The following is an 18182-nucleotide window of genomic DNA, read 5'->3' on the forward strand; positions in this document are numbered from 1 at the left end:
TTTTTTTGGGGAGAGTGAGTTCACATGCCCCCATTGTTTGGATACTTGTTTTGATCACAAAGTACAGATCACAATGTGATCAAAGAAAATTTGGCCCTTTTGATCATAACAGTTTTTTCATTTATAGTAAATATTACTTTCTTGTAATAGTCAAAAAAGGTGAGTTGATTTTATATCCACTCTGCATTTCTGCAGGCGATCATAAATAATGGTATCAAGAGTTCCCAGACTCCACTTCAAGTTCATAGTAAGTAATCTGCCGATTACATGAGATCAGGCATTCCACAAGTCCAATGTTTGCAAGTAAGATTAGTTGGCTTGAAAACACACTAGCTAGAATCACTGTCCACCATCTTAAGTATTTCATTGTAAATGCTATATCGTACCACTCTCAGATATTAGAGCTTACTCACTTATTATGCTATTTGTCCTGTTTTTATTTTAACAGACACACCTACATCCAAAAATGAGGAGTACCCATGGGTAGCCCCATTTCGGGGATCTCTGTGAATTGGTCTTATGACAATTGGAGGAGCAGTCATTAAAAAAACATCAAGCATAATATCCTTCTTTACACCCAATATGTTGTTGACATTTTAATCGTATGGAGAAGACGTCTGGATATTGGGGAGGTGTTAAAGGTGTTTAATAATAACAGCTACGGGTTAACGCTAAAGTTGGATCAGGAAAGCTGTAATATCATTAATTTCTTAGACGTCAAGATTCAAGTTGCTGATAATATATTCAACACAGCAATTTACTGCAAAGCTACTTATGCCCCCCTATTCATACCTGCCAATTCAGCGAACCCATGGTCATATAAGGCATCTGCATTCCGTGCACTAGTAGCCAGAGCCTACTCCTGATTTGTCAGATACTAACAAGGAACTGGAGCATCTCAAACAGGTAGCATCCAACCATGGACATGGCTGCATGTTTATCGACAATCTAGCATCCAAATATCTGGCTCAGTCATCTAACAATGTTAACAAAGCAGAAGCAAATTGGGTGGTCGTAGACTACAAACTGTCGCTACTTCGCATATATAGAAGGACAGCAAATAATTTAAACATACTCCTTACCTACAAAAGGAAACCCAGCATTTTCCGCCTTCTGTCAAACATGAAGGATGGCGTTGAGGACGCAATGGTTCCTGGGATTTACCACATCCCCCTACGTGACGAGAGGTTTGACAGAATACTATCATACATAGGATCCACATACAAATTGCTGCAAGCCAGACTAAAGGATCACAAATATGATGTGCTAAAAGGTAACATCAATAGTGCTTTAGCATGTTATGCCAGCGATCTGGGACCAGGCCAAGCTAATACACAAGGTCTTTGACCGGCAAAATATTAGAATTTTAGAAGCAATGGGGATCTACAAGGCAAGCAGGAGTGGAACCTGCATCAACACAGATCTCATTCATGTATCAAATGCATGGAAACACTATCTAGATTCATAATATATATCATACACGATACAGCACAGCTGTTTTCAATCTTTTAAAATTTACAATGCAGCTACGTTCTATTTATAGAATGGTTTTGCCATTTATATTTCCTGAAGAAGGCCAATAAAATTAGTAGCCAAAAACGTTTGATCTTTAAATTTTTTACTTTTATTTGCTGGAAAGTTTGAATTTAGGTGTGATTCGCAACTCTACATTTCACCTTTGTATGTATAGAAACTTTTGGGACACCCTGTAATCTCATGTAATTCTATGGAACTATAGACTCAGCAGATCAAAATACTAAACTAAACTAACCTACCATAACCTATGATGAACCTAACCAGATGACTAAAGCTAACAATCCTAATCTAATTTAACCTGATATATCATAACCTAAAACTGGAAACCAAGCTGAGTCCCTAATCTAACTCACAACTAGGACTAACTTAAACTAACTGAATTTAGACTTTTTCAGTCTAGATGGAATAATAAGAATTAAAATACAATGTTCAAAGGCAGCTATGTACCGACAGTTGAAACAAAGCAAGGGAAAGCTAATTGCCATTCATGCCTCCGGAGTAAGTGCTCTCAAGAGCCCCACTAAGGGATATGAATGTGAGTAGATGATGGAACATTGTAAGTGTGTGAACGAGTTGGTGCAGGTTGCAAGGCCAGTTGTACCTTTCAAGAATAGCAGCTCTCATTAAACTATCCCTAATGTGACTGTACCTATTGCAGTGAAAAACTGGAATTTGGTCCTCCCAAATACCACAATCGCATTGTAGATTGTCCCAAAGGTTAAATCTATGCAAGTATTGCTTAAAGTTGCCATGTCCTGTAAGTAGCTGAGTGAGGGTGTAACTAGGGTAAAAGTGGTGAAGAATCTTAGTAGTGTCAACTTTGGGATGAAAGTGTAGGTGAGCCTACCAGTGGCGTCATGGTCCCAGCTGTCTTGACAGAGATTGAAGATTTGCTTCTTGATGTGATTGTTGATGTACGAAGTAGGAATGTAACTGAAAGTATTAGTGACTGAAGACTTTGCAGCTTGTTTGGCACGTCTCAATTGCCAAACAAGCTGCTTGAGGACAAGTCTCATTGCCAAGAACCCCTGCATGACCCAGGACCCATTGGAAATCTATTCTAATGCTGTCTAAGTGTCTGAGAATGTGGTATATGAGATGGACAAGTTTTAAGTGGCTATCAGACTTTGCAATCCTGTGTAAAGCTAGCCTACTGTCAGAATAAATGCGATAGTGTAAGTAGTGTCATTTGTCCTTCCTATGCCTAATGTGAACTAAGCTCATATAAACAGCTAAAGTTTCCACCTGTGCTATTGAGCAGTGTGTACCTAGACAGAATCAAGTGTTGTGAAGCTCATGGCCTACATCGGAGTAAACTACAAATGTAGCACCCACATCGTCAGCCATCTTGAAACTGTCAGTGTAAATCCTAAACATGGGATGATCACCTGGATCTTCAAAGTAAATGACAGGGGCAAGCTGATGGGAAGGTGGTAATTGTAAGTTGGGAGGGTATTTTTGTCGATGCTGAATTTTTTGATATCATCTATCAAGGTCAAACTGGGGGGAATCTTACCTACTCTAATCATTTTGTCGACATCTGAGTTGCTATAATCTTGCCAGGGTAATGTGATGAGATTTTCCTGACAAATAATGCATTTAATTTCTAAGTCAATACGGCTCAACCTTGACATTACCAAAAGGGCATGATCTTGTATTGCCATGTCCTGTAAGTAGCTGAGTGAGGGTGTAACTAGGGTAAAAGTGGTGAAGAATCTTAGTAGTGTCAACTTTGGGATGAAAGTGTAGGTGAGCCTACCAGTGGTGTGGTATTGCAAAGAATTGCAATCCTTGCCTGATCCAATGCCTTATGAGAAACAACAGCAATTTCTTAGTCATAAGAGTTGTAAATAATTGTTTAAATCTTAAGAAGAAAAAATAAATTATACCATCTTTTTTATGGCCTTACACTTGAAATATCCTGATGATATGAGAATTAGCATTGTTTTTTTTAACATAAGTATTCATTGAAAAATTTTGTTCATGTAAAAAGTACCCGACATACAGTACATAACTAATAAACAAATTTGAATTAAATATGATTATTTTGAGTTACTGTATATCTGTATATTTAAATACATGTAGGCTATTTAATTTAATGTTCGACTAAACTGATTAATCATTTAAATTAACTCATTCTACTCTTAATATATTTTGAAAAAACTTTTGTTGTGAAATTACTTTTAAAAATTTCAATAAAAAGTAATGACTATAATTTTGAAAATAAAAACTAATAATACTATTAGTATTACTAAAATATATATTATTTACAATTAATTATGATAAAATTTTTAATATTAAAATTATCTTACCACAAGAGCAACATATAAAGCAATTAGTATGGTATAGATTTCCCATAGCTTGACATGCTTGACCAACACCAGTTACTTTTTCTCCACAAGTATGACAAATACCTAAAAATTGTATTAACAGATTGTTATTATATTGATAAAACAATAAGATATCAAAATTAACAATATAAACAAAAAATATCTAATCCAGTTAACATACATATCTACAATAATTTTAAGAATATAGCAGAAGTAGAAATTTAATTTAAGAAGGCTAAGTATGTAAGACTATAATTAGTGGAAATTCTAGTTTTATTGACTCTGTTATTAAAAGCAAATGTTAAAATAATTATAAATATATAACTTAAAAATTTATTAATTATAATAATAATTATTATTAATTAACAGAAATTCATGTGATGTATAATTTAACTAACAAATGCCAGCAATTCAAACTACAGTAATGCAAGTAAATAACAATTAAAATGCTTAGCATACAAGGAACTAGTTAAAACTGATAATAAATGCAAATTATCAGCCATATGTTGAGGCTGAGCAAAACAGCAGCTTAAAAATGTCTATTTAGCTGAAGACAATAATAACTATAACTAAAAATCTGATTTCAATAAATAAAATTTTGTAAGTATTTTAATTTGTATATTTTCAGACATACTAATTCTGAAAACTTTAGATGACTTAACAATATCTATGATTTCAATTAGCAGATTCTACTGTATTTTATGAATAAATTATAACAGTTTAATAATATTTAAATAAATAAGCTTTGGATAAATACCTAAGTATCATTAAACCAACATGCTAACCCTAAGCCTCCAGTATGATTCTTTGAATCTGTTGCAGAAAACTAAATGGAAAGCTACCTTAGTTTTCATCTTGTGATAACAGGCAACTTTCCATTTAATTTTCTGCAGTTAATATAATAATTATTATAAAGAATTAGAAATCTAAGTGTAAATGAAATACACTCAAACCTGTTTTTGTGCGGTCTTTTTTCGTGCGATTTTTTATTTTTGCGATTTGTTTTGTGTGATTTTTTATGTGTGGTATATGAATTTCAATCAAATTGGTATACTGCACAAAAATAATTGCACATATAAAAAATCGCACAAAAAAAACCGCACAAAAACAGGTTTGAGTGTAATATCTATAATAAGCATTTATTTCTTTGACTATTAGTGAATTGTCATCATACAAAAAAATTAAAAACTAATTTAAAGATAGTTGAAACATTGACCATAGAGAATAATCAAATTCTCAACCAATGAAAAATATAGTATTTTATATCAGACAATTTAATATTTCAGGAGCTTATTTCCAAAAGATGCAAAATCCAACTTTTCAAAATACCACTCAAACACTGACATTATTGTATTTTGTTCAATCAACTTCTGATGAGACTTTATTCATGCCAAAACATCCCCCATATAGTTGCTGTGGGAAAAATGTATCTTCAAAGTGTGTTAAATCGAATTCAGTTTTCTTACAAAGGTGCTAAATCATTTTTGTCTAACCATCATGCAGCAACTGCTTGAGCACTAATTTGGGTCTTCAATATTGTTACTATGTAAATGTGATGGTACTTTCTATTTATGTAATTATTACTTTAATTAGTAAAACTAGTTTGTTAATTACAAAATAAATTATGGATGTGAAGATTGAAGACATTAATCAGTCACCTGTTTTAAAAACTAAGACAAGAAAACATAAAAGAAACAAAGAAGAATGAAAAAAACATGCCAGCAAGCAAATTTGCTGTAGTTTAGTGGGAAAGAAATCAAAAGTAAGTTGTAGGCATGAAGCCAGTTACTGTTGTACAAAATCTCTAAAAATTGAAGTTATTCAGTTTTCTTGTAATAAATTTCATGAAAATACAGATGTCTAGGCATAATCGTATATTTCCTTGCAGTATGAGGCAAAGAGAAGAGTGTGCAAAGACTCTTTTATGAGTACATTAAATGCTGGCTGCAAGCAGGTTGCTAATGCAATTAAAGAAAAGTTATATGGTTCAGCTCACATAGAGAAGAGATGGTTTCCGTGAGACTGAAGAACAAAAAAAGGGCAAAGAAAATCATTGAGCACATAAATTTCAAATGCAGAGAATTGCATTATAGTAGAAGCAAATTACGTTCTCTCCTTTGCCTGAAGATGACATTTATATGACGTTGAAAGTGCTTGCAATGATATTATAAGTAACTAGCAGACCCGGCCACGCATTGTTGTGGCTCAAAATGTAACTAATATAAATGTATAACACTTCCCCCGTGGGGGGGAATTTCAAAAAATCCCTTCTTAGTATACATTATCTTGACATACCCTATTGAAACAAAATCAAAAACACAAAAAACTGCATCTAAAATAGTATAAATAGAAGCCGAGTTCTTCACAGTAAGCCTTAATCCTGTCCATCTCCCCACCAGTGGGGGGAATTTCGACATGTATATTATATAAAAACACGTGCGTATTCGAATGCAACATTGTGTCAAAATTTCAAAGGAATCAGTAGGAACAAACGAACATTACATTTGTATTTATATAGATAGATAGATGATCTGCTTTAGTTCATCCTCACAGAAAAGCATGATGCCTCACAGTAAAGCAAACGTAGGTCGTCGGAGTTAGCGCCATCTGTTGGACATAAAAGCCTTAATCCTAGATGATATCTTTTAATTTATATAATTTATATGAATGTTTAACGGAATAATATACAGCCTATGTCCACCTTGAAGGTTCATTCTAAATATTGGTGAAAGAATTTTTGAAATCGGATGAGTAGTTTCAGAGATTACCTGTTACATACAAACTTACAAACATTTCCTCTTTATTAGTATAGATAATGAGCAATTATTTATTGTGACATCGTCACAATGCCAGGCTGCAAGTTTTAATCATATTTTTAATTTATTTAATTTAAAATATATGCTCTCCACCTCAAATTAGTATGTAGTGTCTGCCTCCTGTACATCATACTTTTCCATTAGCAATGGAGTCATGCCAGTCATCTAACTCCTTTTAAGGAAAAATTTTTTAATTGAAATAACGTGACTTCTAGTTTGTACTGCAAGTTGAAATATAGTTAATCAGAGCCTCCTGCCCCTAAGCTTTCCATACCTGGTCTTCAATTTCATTTATCTAACACCATTCTCAAGATTAAGGAAAGACAGATGGACAGACAGTAACAGTGGATTTATAAGTCTACAATTTTTTCAAAATGTAGCCCATTTTGTTTAACATTGATTGTAGTGGGAAAATGTTTTGCAACAGGTACCCCATCATAAACTGTATATGCAAACAATATTACACTGTGTTTGTTGCAAAGTTCAATCTGCATTTTGGAACTCTGAAAAGTGACATTTGTAGCACTTGTGTTAAACTTATAACAGTATGAAGAATTACTAAAGATCTAGAACAAAAAAAAGTCCTTTATTGTGAAGCACTGAGTCCACTAGTGTTGTGCAAAAGATTTCTTTGCAGAATTGAACTCTTTTCCAAATAACACTAAGCATTAACTGTGACCTTATGCGAAATCAGCCCTTATCGAGAATGCAGATTAGAGAAGCTTATTATGCTTAGAAAGTCTAGTATCATACACTAGAATCATAGTGCACATAACTGAGAAAATAGGCCTACTGTCTGCAGAAACAGTGACTTTTTATAGGTGAAAAGAAACATAAGCAGGTAGAGGGAGTAATGAAATAACATCTTACATTTGGAATTTTTTAACTGCCTCTATGGCAGTGGTTCTCAACCTTTCCCAGGCCACGGAACACCATTCATATACTTTTTATTACACAGAGCATTAGTATCAATATATTCAAAAATTGATAAGCAATTCCACCTTTACTATTCTCTGGAAACACTGAAGCAATAAACTAATAAACTTTAATATATTGAATAAAATAAAAACATGGAACTGTCTACGAATATAACAATGGGAATAAATTTAAAAAAAAACTTTAAAATATTTTCTTTCATGGAACACTCAAGGTAGGTTTGCAGAACACTGGTTAAGAACCACTGCTCTATGGCATGCCAGCATTTTGAGAAGTTACTTCTGTTCTGTGAAAATTATGGCCCCCAGAACAAGAATTCTCAAATGTTACTGATATTGTTGATCATTTGAATGTTTATATTGACTGGTTCTTTTTTATAAAAGGAAATTCATATATACCAGCAGACAAAGCATTTGGGTTGGATGAGAAGGAAATAAAGTTATTAGAGTCAGTAGTTGAATCCAATGATGAAATCTTACAAAAAATATGAAAGTTGAACATATTGGGGGATCTGAGTGCCAAATTTATGACTGGATGGTTACTGTGAAAGCTTTTATACAGACTAAAAGACAGTTTAAGATATTTGATGCAAAGGTAATAAGAATACAGGCAAAAAAAGAAGAGTAGATGCACAGCCATCATTTGATATCAAACCATCCTATTACAAGCTTCTAAGAAAAGGCAAGCAACTATAGTCAGTTCCAGACTTGAACTTAGCATCACTGGAATGTCATGTAAAAAAAGGAAAAGCAGGACAATGTCAAACAATTGCTAGATTTAATGGGAGTAAAGTACTGTACAATGCCTTGGAATTTTACAGAAAACTTTTCTCCACTGATGGGGTCTCAGAAGAAGAAACAGATGAGGGTATTTATTATGAACACAAAGAAGAACCTCTTGAAATGACCATTTTGTGACTTTGATAATACTTGTTTACTTGCTGTAATAATAATAAAAAAATGTAGCTTTCACTTAGGTTTTTAATTATTATTCCATCCATAGGGTGATACATCCAAGTTTTTCCTCCAAAAGAGGGCAAATATGTAGCTTGTATAACTTGTACCATCATAATATTTTATAACACATTTAATATAAAAGCACCTTAATATAAGATACTATGATATAAAACAGGATTAAGTATATGAACATTTTTATTTACTAAAAATCATTTTCATACAAAAGTTTACAAGAATTTAATACCTTTTGGAAATCAGCTCCACGTGTATAAGTTTTATGAAATAATAACAACAACAATGATTTTAAATTAAAATAATAAATCATGAATTTCCAAAACATGCAAAATATGTTAAATTTAAAAATAAAGGCAGATCTTTTTAAAATATATTTAAAAACAGGAACACTAAAACTTTAACATTGTTGACCTTTATTTAGGCTATAACTATTCTGTCATTCCTTAAATGCTATTGCCTTTGTAAAATACAAAGTATTTTTTCGAACCGCCTCTCTACATAAATGGAAATACAATAAATTCTGTATGTGCATGGAATATTTTATATATCCAATGAAGGACATATAAAAATGTTTGACACAAATACTACTTCCGTTTGTGCAGAGAGGCGATTTGAAAAGACACCTTATTGTTTACAGTACTTTATGTAGCATAAAAACATGTAAGGAATGGCAGAAAAGCTTACAGATAAATTTTTTGTAATTTATTTTTAATATTTCAAAAAGGGTTTTCATTACTTTTAAATTTTAACAAAAATAACAAAACACATGACATTACATGACAAATAATGAGAATGACAACTTTCAATAACAATTTATTAAAAAATAATGGATAAAAATGAAATATATAATATTTAATAACAAAATCTAACAAGTTTCAACTTAAAAATGACTGAACTATATAATAACATTATTATTTAATTACAATAATTTGGTTTCAAATATATACTGATAGATGGAAATGCTTAAAAATATTGAATAATACAAACTAGGGATGCGACGACATCAAAATGTCTCCCAATTCAGATTCTTTTGAATACTTTCTAAGTTTATTTTAGTTTAGAAAAATTAATGATTTATATTATGAGCACAGTACATTCATCAATTAAAACACTAAATGAGGTTTGACAAATGATGCAACGAGCTGAACAAATATCATCATGAGTTAACAAAGTTTTGAATTCATTCACTTGAGCCAGGTTTTCCTAAATATACAATTGTGTGAACTTTTTTCAAGGAAAAGAAGAATGAAATGAATTCTTAGACTGGCTCACCTTGAAAAATCAATTTTTTAAACTCAAAACAGCAGTAAAATTATTTTTTCTTAAAATCATGCAAATAACATTTGAAAATTTAACACATTACAGTATCATCTGTGAACCATAACAAACTTTCATAGTTATAATAAGAAAGTTGTTTTATCATTTAAAAAAAACACTTCAATAGAGGCTGAAACTAATTTAGCTTGAACAGCACTTTAAATCCTCTTTCAGCAGAAGATTTGAACTGTTCAAGAACAGTTTGTATCTTCTTGTTAAACCTGACACAGACCTATGAAAAGGGATTGAAAACACTTTTTAAACAAATTAAAAGTGTTGCTGGAAAAGGCATTTAAGGTGTTTTTCAAGTGTTTTATCATTATAAGTAAACATATTAAATATTAAAAATAATTTTATATAATATTTTTTCAATTAAAATATAATTCTGTTTATATTTAAAACTGTTCTTCCGACACTTAAACATTTTTGTCTACTGCCGATCTTGATTTGAAATTGCCTAATAGCTGGGTGGCAACCCTATGTCACCCTATCCCTATCTCCCCTAAAATGGGGACAATTAGTACTAACCAAGTGCAATCTCTCATTGCTCTGACTGACTACATAAAAAGTCCACTAAGACAAACATCGCCTTGTTTAAGGGGAGCCTTGCGTACTCTCTGTTTTGTTGGCATGAAAGTCTCCAATAAGCTTAATTGTTAATATTGTAATTTAGAAAATTTTTTAATCTACGACTGAAACAAATAATTAATCTTCTTACTAAGTATGGAAGAATCATTTTAAGAATCGAAAATCTTGACAAGATTTGCTTGATTCCCAATTCGGATTAATCGTCCCATCACTAATAAACATAAAACTAATAAAAAAATAAGAATGTAAACAATTCTCATTTCTGCATGTTAAGGAAAAATATAAAACTACATGAATAATTTTGACAAATATATGAACAGAAATTTCATTTTTCAATAAAAAAAAAATGTCTTCTGAAATTAAAGATTATAAATATTAAGCAGGCCCTCAATTTAATAGACTAACTGGGAGAAAGAGATACACACTACTGTCAAAAGTCTGTTAAATTGAATGCATTTTAAAAACATATAGCAAAATCTTTGAACAATGGCCACAGGAACATGACAAGAGCATAAAAATGGTCATTGGAGTTTTATTTTGTAGGCATTTTTGTTTGAAAAATAAAGTTTCTGAAAAAATTGCCACTATAAGTGGCTGTTATTGAAGATTTGACTATATTAGTAATGAATTCACAATGTACAGAATGTATTAAAATCTTAATTTATCCATATTTATATGTTATAATAATACTATAATATACATTGAGTAATTTATATTCTTTGATTTATTGACTCATTGACTCAACCTTTTAGTGTGTTCTATTTCTTAATAAAAAAATTTAAAATTTCAAATAGTTTCTCTTTCAGAACTTTTTGTCTATGAAATTGAAGGACTACTCATATTATAAATAAAAATATAAATTATTCATTACATGTAATAAATCTGAAACTCAATAAATAACTTTACGACTTTCAAAAACTTATGAATAATGAACATTGTAATCATTTTAGGACAAACAAAATGGTGCTAATACAGCTCAACAAAAGAAGTGTTTAATGAACTTAGGAATGTTTATAAAATAGAAAAATAAACATAACTATATTTACTTTCAGAGAGATATTTAAAAAGTCAACATAAAAATCTATATTCAAGAATAGTTTTTAAAAAGAAAGGGAGAAAGTAGTGAAAGGCATAGTTGATACCTATAAGTCATAAAAGTTGGATGTTTGTATTTATTTTCTTCATATTGTATGTAAAGACAACAGATATATGGAATCCTATAGCGCAATCAAGATAAAAGTAAATAAATTTTATTGATACAAATTATAATTATTTTTATAAATTAAAATATAGACAAAACTAAAGTTTGTATAGAGATTATTATACAATAATCTGATATTTGGGAATAAATATTGGATAATTGTAACGTAATTTATCTAAAGCAGAGTTAAAAGCAATAAAATAAAAAAGTAACAACGATGAAATTAGAATTTATTACGAAAAATTTTCAAGTCTATGGCGTTTTTCTCGTCATAAAATTATTCACTTTAATTAATTAAGTGTTTAAAACGTTATTTAATAAAAAATGTAATTTGTTTTTTTTTTATTAAATTTTACTAATACAATATATCAATTAAATTCAAACAATAATGTAAATTAATAAAAAAAAAACACTTTTCCTGTAAATATACATACAAAACTATTTTTATTTTAAAATCTTGGCGCCATAAGTCTTATCGACGTCGACGTCAATTCTCGCCTTGTGTTTTAACGGGCGATAATAGAGCATAACTATTAATTTTATGAAAATGTTTGGATGATTGAATGATCCTATTCAATTTATTCTAAGCAAAATCTAAGTTGATTTGACACGATTTTAGTTTAATCGAAAAAAAAATCACGATTAATAAAAGGAGAAAAAGGAGCAAATGGTTGAGACATTTTTAGTGCGTCTCAACCGCTTAATTAAGTCGCAAATTTTAAAGAATTTGAATTTAAACGGTTTCAATAAAATCATTAATTGTCAGTAATAATTTTATTGAAGTAAACAATCACTAAGTTATATTTAATATTACAGCTATATTTTATTATCGCGAAACTGATAACTGCTAATACATGAAGAATTCGAGCGTAACATATTTTCAAGATAATCGAACAGATAACTAATCACTTTTGAAAAATTATAATGCTTATTTTGAAATATTTTCTTAGTACACGATATTTTAATTAAACCATTAAATGCTTACACAATATACAAAATATGAGCATTCATGTTTTTCCCTTTCTTTAAATTACTTGTAAATTAATAATTATATACAGTAGTTACATACAACGTGTATATGTTTAAATAAATACATAAAACTTTATTTAACCATGTGTACAAGTGCGCATGTAATTAAAGTTTCATATATTCTATTTGTTATATTCAATTTGAACTGACAGCTTTTTTGTTTTATTCTTGGTCATCGAAAAATTTTCACATTTATACTCATTCAGCATAAATATTCAAGTGTCCTTATTAAAGATTGTCATTATAATTGGTATTTTTAATATTTTAAATTCTAACATTTGTGATGATAAACATTTTAAAGGAATTTTAATGACTAATTCATTAATACAAAAGACAATTATATTTTAATCTCTAGTCAGGAATAAAGACGTTCATTTTAGAAAAATAAACTATACATTGAATAGTATAGCAACCTTCTAATGTTTCACTATAAAATCACAAAAACCATTTTCAACTCTATTAATACTCTCGTATTGAAAATTCAAAATCAGCTTTGACTTTCAAAATTAAATATAATATATTCGCTATATCCAATTATATATTCGCACAATATCCAATTATAAACATTGTAACTATTAAAATATCGTAATTAAATATGTTAGAAATAAAATTTAAACTCGTATTTTCTAATATTCATATTTAAAGGAAACTGAGAATCGACCCGGATGTCTTTAACTTGCTAAAGGCGTATCTTAAATGAAAGTGATTCACCGCCAATAAGCCTAAGGCCCATTTCAAAACAAGTTTATCATCATGTGGTCAAGTAAGTTTTCTGGAGTTTAAATAACTTAATACCGTACACACGAAGGTTTCATCACAAACTGTCCCACCTAAATTAAAATCTTTAGAAAACGACTTTTTTGATTTATTGTGTATTATAATTTTGAACAAAAGTTGTAGAAACTAAATTTGCAATGATTTAAATAAAATTTAAAAATTCTTATTTTATTAATTTTATGATAAAATTATTTCTTCGATGACAAAAATCACGCTTGCACATATAAAGTTTTAATTGAAAATAAATAATTATCACAAAATTTAACTGTATTCAAATTACATCAACAGCTCAATTATTAACAGACTATACAACTTATTCTTCAACATCTGTACTGATTTCATTGCAAAGTTATAACTAACAAAATTTCATTTTTACATTATATCGTTCAAATTTGCTTTAAAAAAATGAATTGAAAATTTACATGTATATCAAATCTGTCATTCATAATCGGAGAAATAACATCGTTAAAACATTTATTGAGTAAGAAATGAAATTAAAATAAATATTTCTTACTCAATAAATATTTTTTTTTAATTTCCTTTATTTGTTAATAATTAAATTAATAAACTTTGAAGTTTTCTCTTCTACAAAATTTTATATATTTTCATTCTTATATTTTCACATATTATTTAAACTAAAATATCAAATAATTTTTGGGCTATTAAAAGGACAAACAATCCAAATTTCATATTTAAAAATATTTAACAATTTTATCCCGTTATTAATGAGTAATATAACTAAAATTTGCTATTAGGATTTCCTAGATAAACATGGATTTAATCTTCATCCCAAGAGACTATATATATATCTATCCACCGAACATCTAATCTAATCACTTCCTAGACGTCTCGGTGAAAGTCCAAAAGTCAGTTTCAACAACACATTGTATTAGAAATCAATACAATCACCTGTTTATATTAGCTGGAGGAAGCTGAACTTCGTTTCTATCATCTATTCATTTCGTATTTTCTTTTAAAAACTTAAACAAAGAAGCTTAATCGTAAACATAAAACATCATAACGAAAAATGGCATAAATTATATTTTCAAAAATGAAAATATTTAAATAAATGTTCAATTGCAGATTAAATATAAATTCTTTTTCACTGATCAGGATAAAATATTCAACAAATCACAATTTTTTTTCCGATCTCACAATTTTTGCTATGAAGAAAGAAGCTGCAGTTTATATATTTCTGTAATAAATAGAAAGATAGAAAGTTTCCATTAAATACTTAAAAATTACCATTCATTCCATTAATCATTTTAAAAATCAACTTTTTTCTATTCACCATTTTCAGATCCGAAAATTTAGATTTAAAATAATTATATCCTACTAGAAGGCTTTGCCACTTTACTCTCATTATAGACTATTCATATTAAAAGTTCCGCGACGATTCATCGATTCCCAGTATCGCCGTTTCTATAATAATAATTATTATTATTATTATTATTATTTACTTTCCCGGCTCTGTTATATATAAGAGGAAAGAATGGCGATAGGTCAAAAAATGACCCCCCCCAACATTTTTACATTTTTGGACTCGGGACCTTGAAACGTCGAGAAATACAAAAAAAATCGGTTTTTTTTTTCTGTGTATGAATGTTTGTGTTTGAGTGTTGTGGGGGCCACGATTTTATTCACCCTCTTTGAAGCTTAATAACTAGTTCTTTTTGTCGAACATTTCTGAAATTTCGCAGGGAGGTTTGTATATTAGGGGGATTGATGCTATTATATTTGTGGTTAAAGGTCAACAGGGTGGGGGATAGAGGAGGTCGTGTGTCATATCTCGAGTAGGGTCAGACTTATGACTACTTTAGTCGCTATCATCACTTACAATCTTTTATAAAACTCGCCCCTACTCTCAAAATTAAGCTTTTTGCCATTTTGTAATAATTAAAAATATAAAAAAGTTTTTTAATAAAATATCGTAACAGGTGGCGCCGTACGCTGTTTTAAATGTTGCCGGGAAAGTTAAGTAACGCATTGCTGGAATTTTTTTCGTGGCGGTAAAAAGTGTCATGACGATTTTAAAGCTAAGTAATTTCGGTAACCAGTACTATATACAGGTATCCTTCGTACAACACGGTTTGAAAATTGGGGCTATCCCCTTGTACAACACGACTCCCGGTTTCGCTCTAACACGGTTTTGAAAATCCTCCGTACAAAGTTTCACAGTTTTTAATTGTAAACTTCGTTATTCGATATTTATTTGATTCAAGTAAGCACGCGTGTTGTCTCAAATTTGTCCATGGATTTCAGAATATTGACATTTTCAAATTATTTCGTCAGATTTACTTAATGAAAACTGATAAAACAAGGAATAAAAAATTGCACTCGCTTTCCTATCAACCAGGTGTCGATGTCATTGCTTTCAGACTTTAGCCCTTAAGATTGTCACTGTGTTGTCTTTTTATAGATTAATTTTCGTATTTAGTAAAGTTTATTTAAACATTTTTAGATAAGCGCTATTAAACGGGTTTTTTTTTTTTTAACTGTAGGTAAACAATCATTCTTAAATGACGAACGGAATACGGCGAGTCTCGGTACGCGGGACTCGAACAATTCGGTATTCGAACACAAACGCTGAAAAAACTTCGCTCGGTATCGACTAAACAAACGTGACTCGCTAGAACAACCTTTCGATTAATAACATTTTTATGATAAAAATAAAAAAAAATGAAGACGTTGCTGTTATTTTTGATCAACATCAACGAAAGATCTCAGATGACGACGACACTTTAAAAAGAAAACGCCTTCGTTTCACTAAAACTAACGCGTAATACAGGACTTTTAATAGTGATTGTTAATTAATTATTGATTGGAAATAAATTATCGATTGCTTTCATAAACATATTTCTCTTAGTAACGAAAGAAAATAGTGTACTTTTGTTAACTTTTGAAACCTAATGTTTTGCATTAGGTTTCAAAAGCACAGATTCGCAGAACACGGCACTTTTTCGGAATGTAACTACCGTATGATACGAGGAATACCTGTATATAAGTTATATATATACATAGAAAAAGAGAGAGACAGGGGAGAGAGAGTAGATGTATCATGGCGTAGTTACTTTTTTTTTTTTTTTACAAATAACACTTCTATACGCTAATATTAAACAAATGTACGCTGAACTAAAATACAGCAGCAATGGAGAAAAAGATTCTGAGTAGAATGTTTAACTGAAAACACAAATAACACAATAGTCCAAATCGGATTCAAATAGGGAAGTCTCACGATGATGGTAAATTATTATTTCATGCTATCTGACCGACTGCAGTGATCTTTTGTTAATATGCGCTTATGAAAATTAAAATTATAAGTGATAACATATCGATTATATTTGGGAGATACAATAACTACATTTCAAAAGTAATATTTGCCGAAAAAAATCTATCAAAGAATGAAGGGATAAGGTTTAGGAAATATGTTTTGAATTTTTAATGCATTGTTTACTTTTAGTTCATTGATACTTATTTAAACAATACAGTAATGTATTAGACTAAAGTCTATTCTAATATTCAATAAACGAAATATCACTAAAGCAATTTAATTGTAAATTACCATTTCAAATTTATCCGAACAACATATTTGACCTTTACTTAAAATTAAAACAAATACCATCACACTATTAAAATGAAAATATTCATTTATAAAATTTGTTTTATTACTTATTACATTTTATAAATTACAGAAATGTAATATTAAAAACGAACGTGATCAGTTCTAAAATTATTTTTTTTTAAATGTTCAAGTTCATAAAATTACATAAGAGATTTTCTTCTGGATTGTCGCTTCTTGTCTGGATGCATTGGATTTATGAGTACATGAATAATAATTTAATTCAGAAACATAATATAATTAGGTCTTCCTAATGTAAAATCACAAAAAAGGAATGGTTTAAAACGATAAGTAGTAGCAATAAAAAAATTACTCGAAATGCACATTGAAAATAAACGTTATATTATAAAATAAGGCTGTCATCATCTTACAAGATTGGTTTGATAAGTCTGGAAGGAAGGCAAATCAGTTAATCTATTAACTAATTATTAATGATATTTTCTTCTAAATTTTAAATGATAAGAAGACAGAACTATGCTGAAATTGCTTTTTGGTATATAACTTACATCTCACAACCAATAAAAGCATTCTATTAAAATATAAATCTATAACAGCAATGTTGTGTAAACGTATGAATCAGAAAAAACGCCATACAACGCAATTAAATGATTTATCTAAATATGTCATTCGAAATTATAAATATCAAGAAAATTGTCAAAATAATTTTAAAATCTAATTATTATAATTATCTTCAATTTCCAAAATAATAATAATAAAAATAAAGTTCCTTTCTCATTCCCAGATAAATTGATATTTTTTAAAAAGGCAAATGACATTGACACAAATGTCTATATATTAAAAAATAAATAAATTGAAAATATCTGATAATATTTGGAATGTTTTTATTGTTGTTTTACAATTAATAAATTTATTTCCTGATTATATATATTTTTTTATTTATCCTAGATAAAATATCTATACTGAACAGACAAAAATATCGGATTCTCGTCTGTGGGCAGTAACACCTGTTGTTAATGATGACTCAGGTGACAATTATGTGGAAGAACTTGGATGACTCATCATAAAAAACTAAGGAAATTGAATAAAGAAAATAGCACTAGT

The 18182-nt window shown here is 29.7% G+C and overlaps 1 protein-coding gene across 1 annotated transcript in view; it reads right to left on the bottom strand.

Annotated features, from left to right (window-relative positions):
- The window catches only part of LOC136988214 (LIM domain-containing protein jub-like), a 63494-nt gene that overhangs the window by 25397 nt on the left and 19915 nt on the right, over positions 1–18182 (bottom strand). The window contains exon 2 of the mRNA XM_067286059.1: positions 3849–3950. Coding sequence (XP_067142160.1) covers positions 3849–3950 — 102 coding nt within the window. The remainder of the gene's footprint in view (positions 1–3848; positions 3951–18182) is intronic.

Source organism: Centruroides vittatus, unplaced genomic scaffold (genome assembly GCF_030686945.1).
Source record: "Centruroides vittatus isolate TY-2023 unplaced genomic scaffold, ASM3068694v2 scaffold_324, whole genome shotgun sequence".
Classification (NCBI taxonomy): Eukaryota; Metazoa; Arthropoda; class Arachnida; order Scorpiones; family Buthidae; genus Centruroides; species Centruroides vittatus.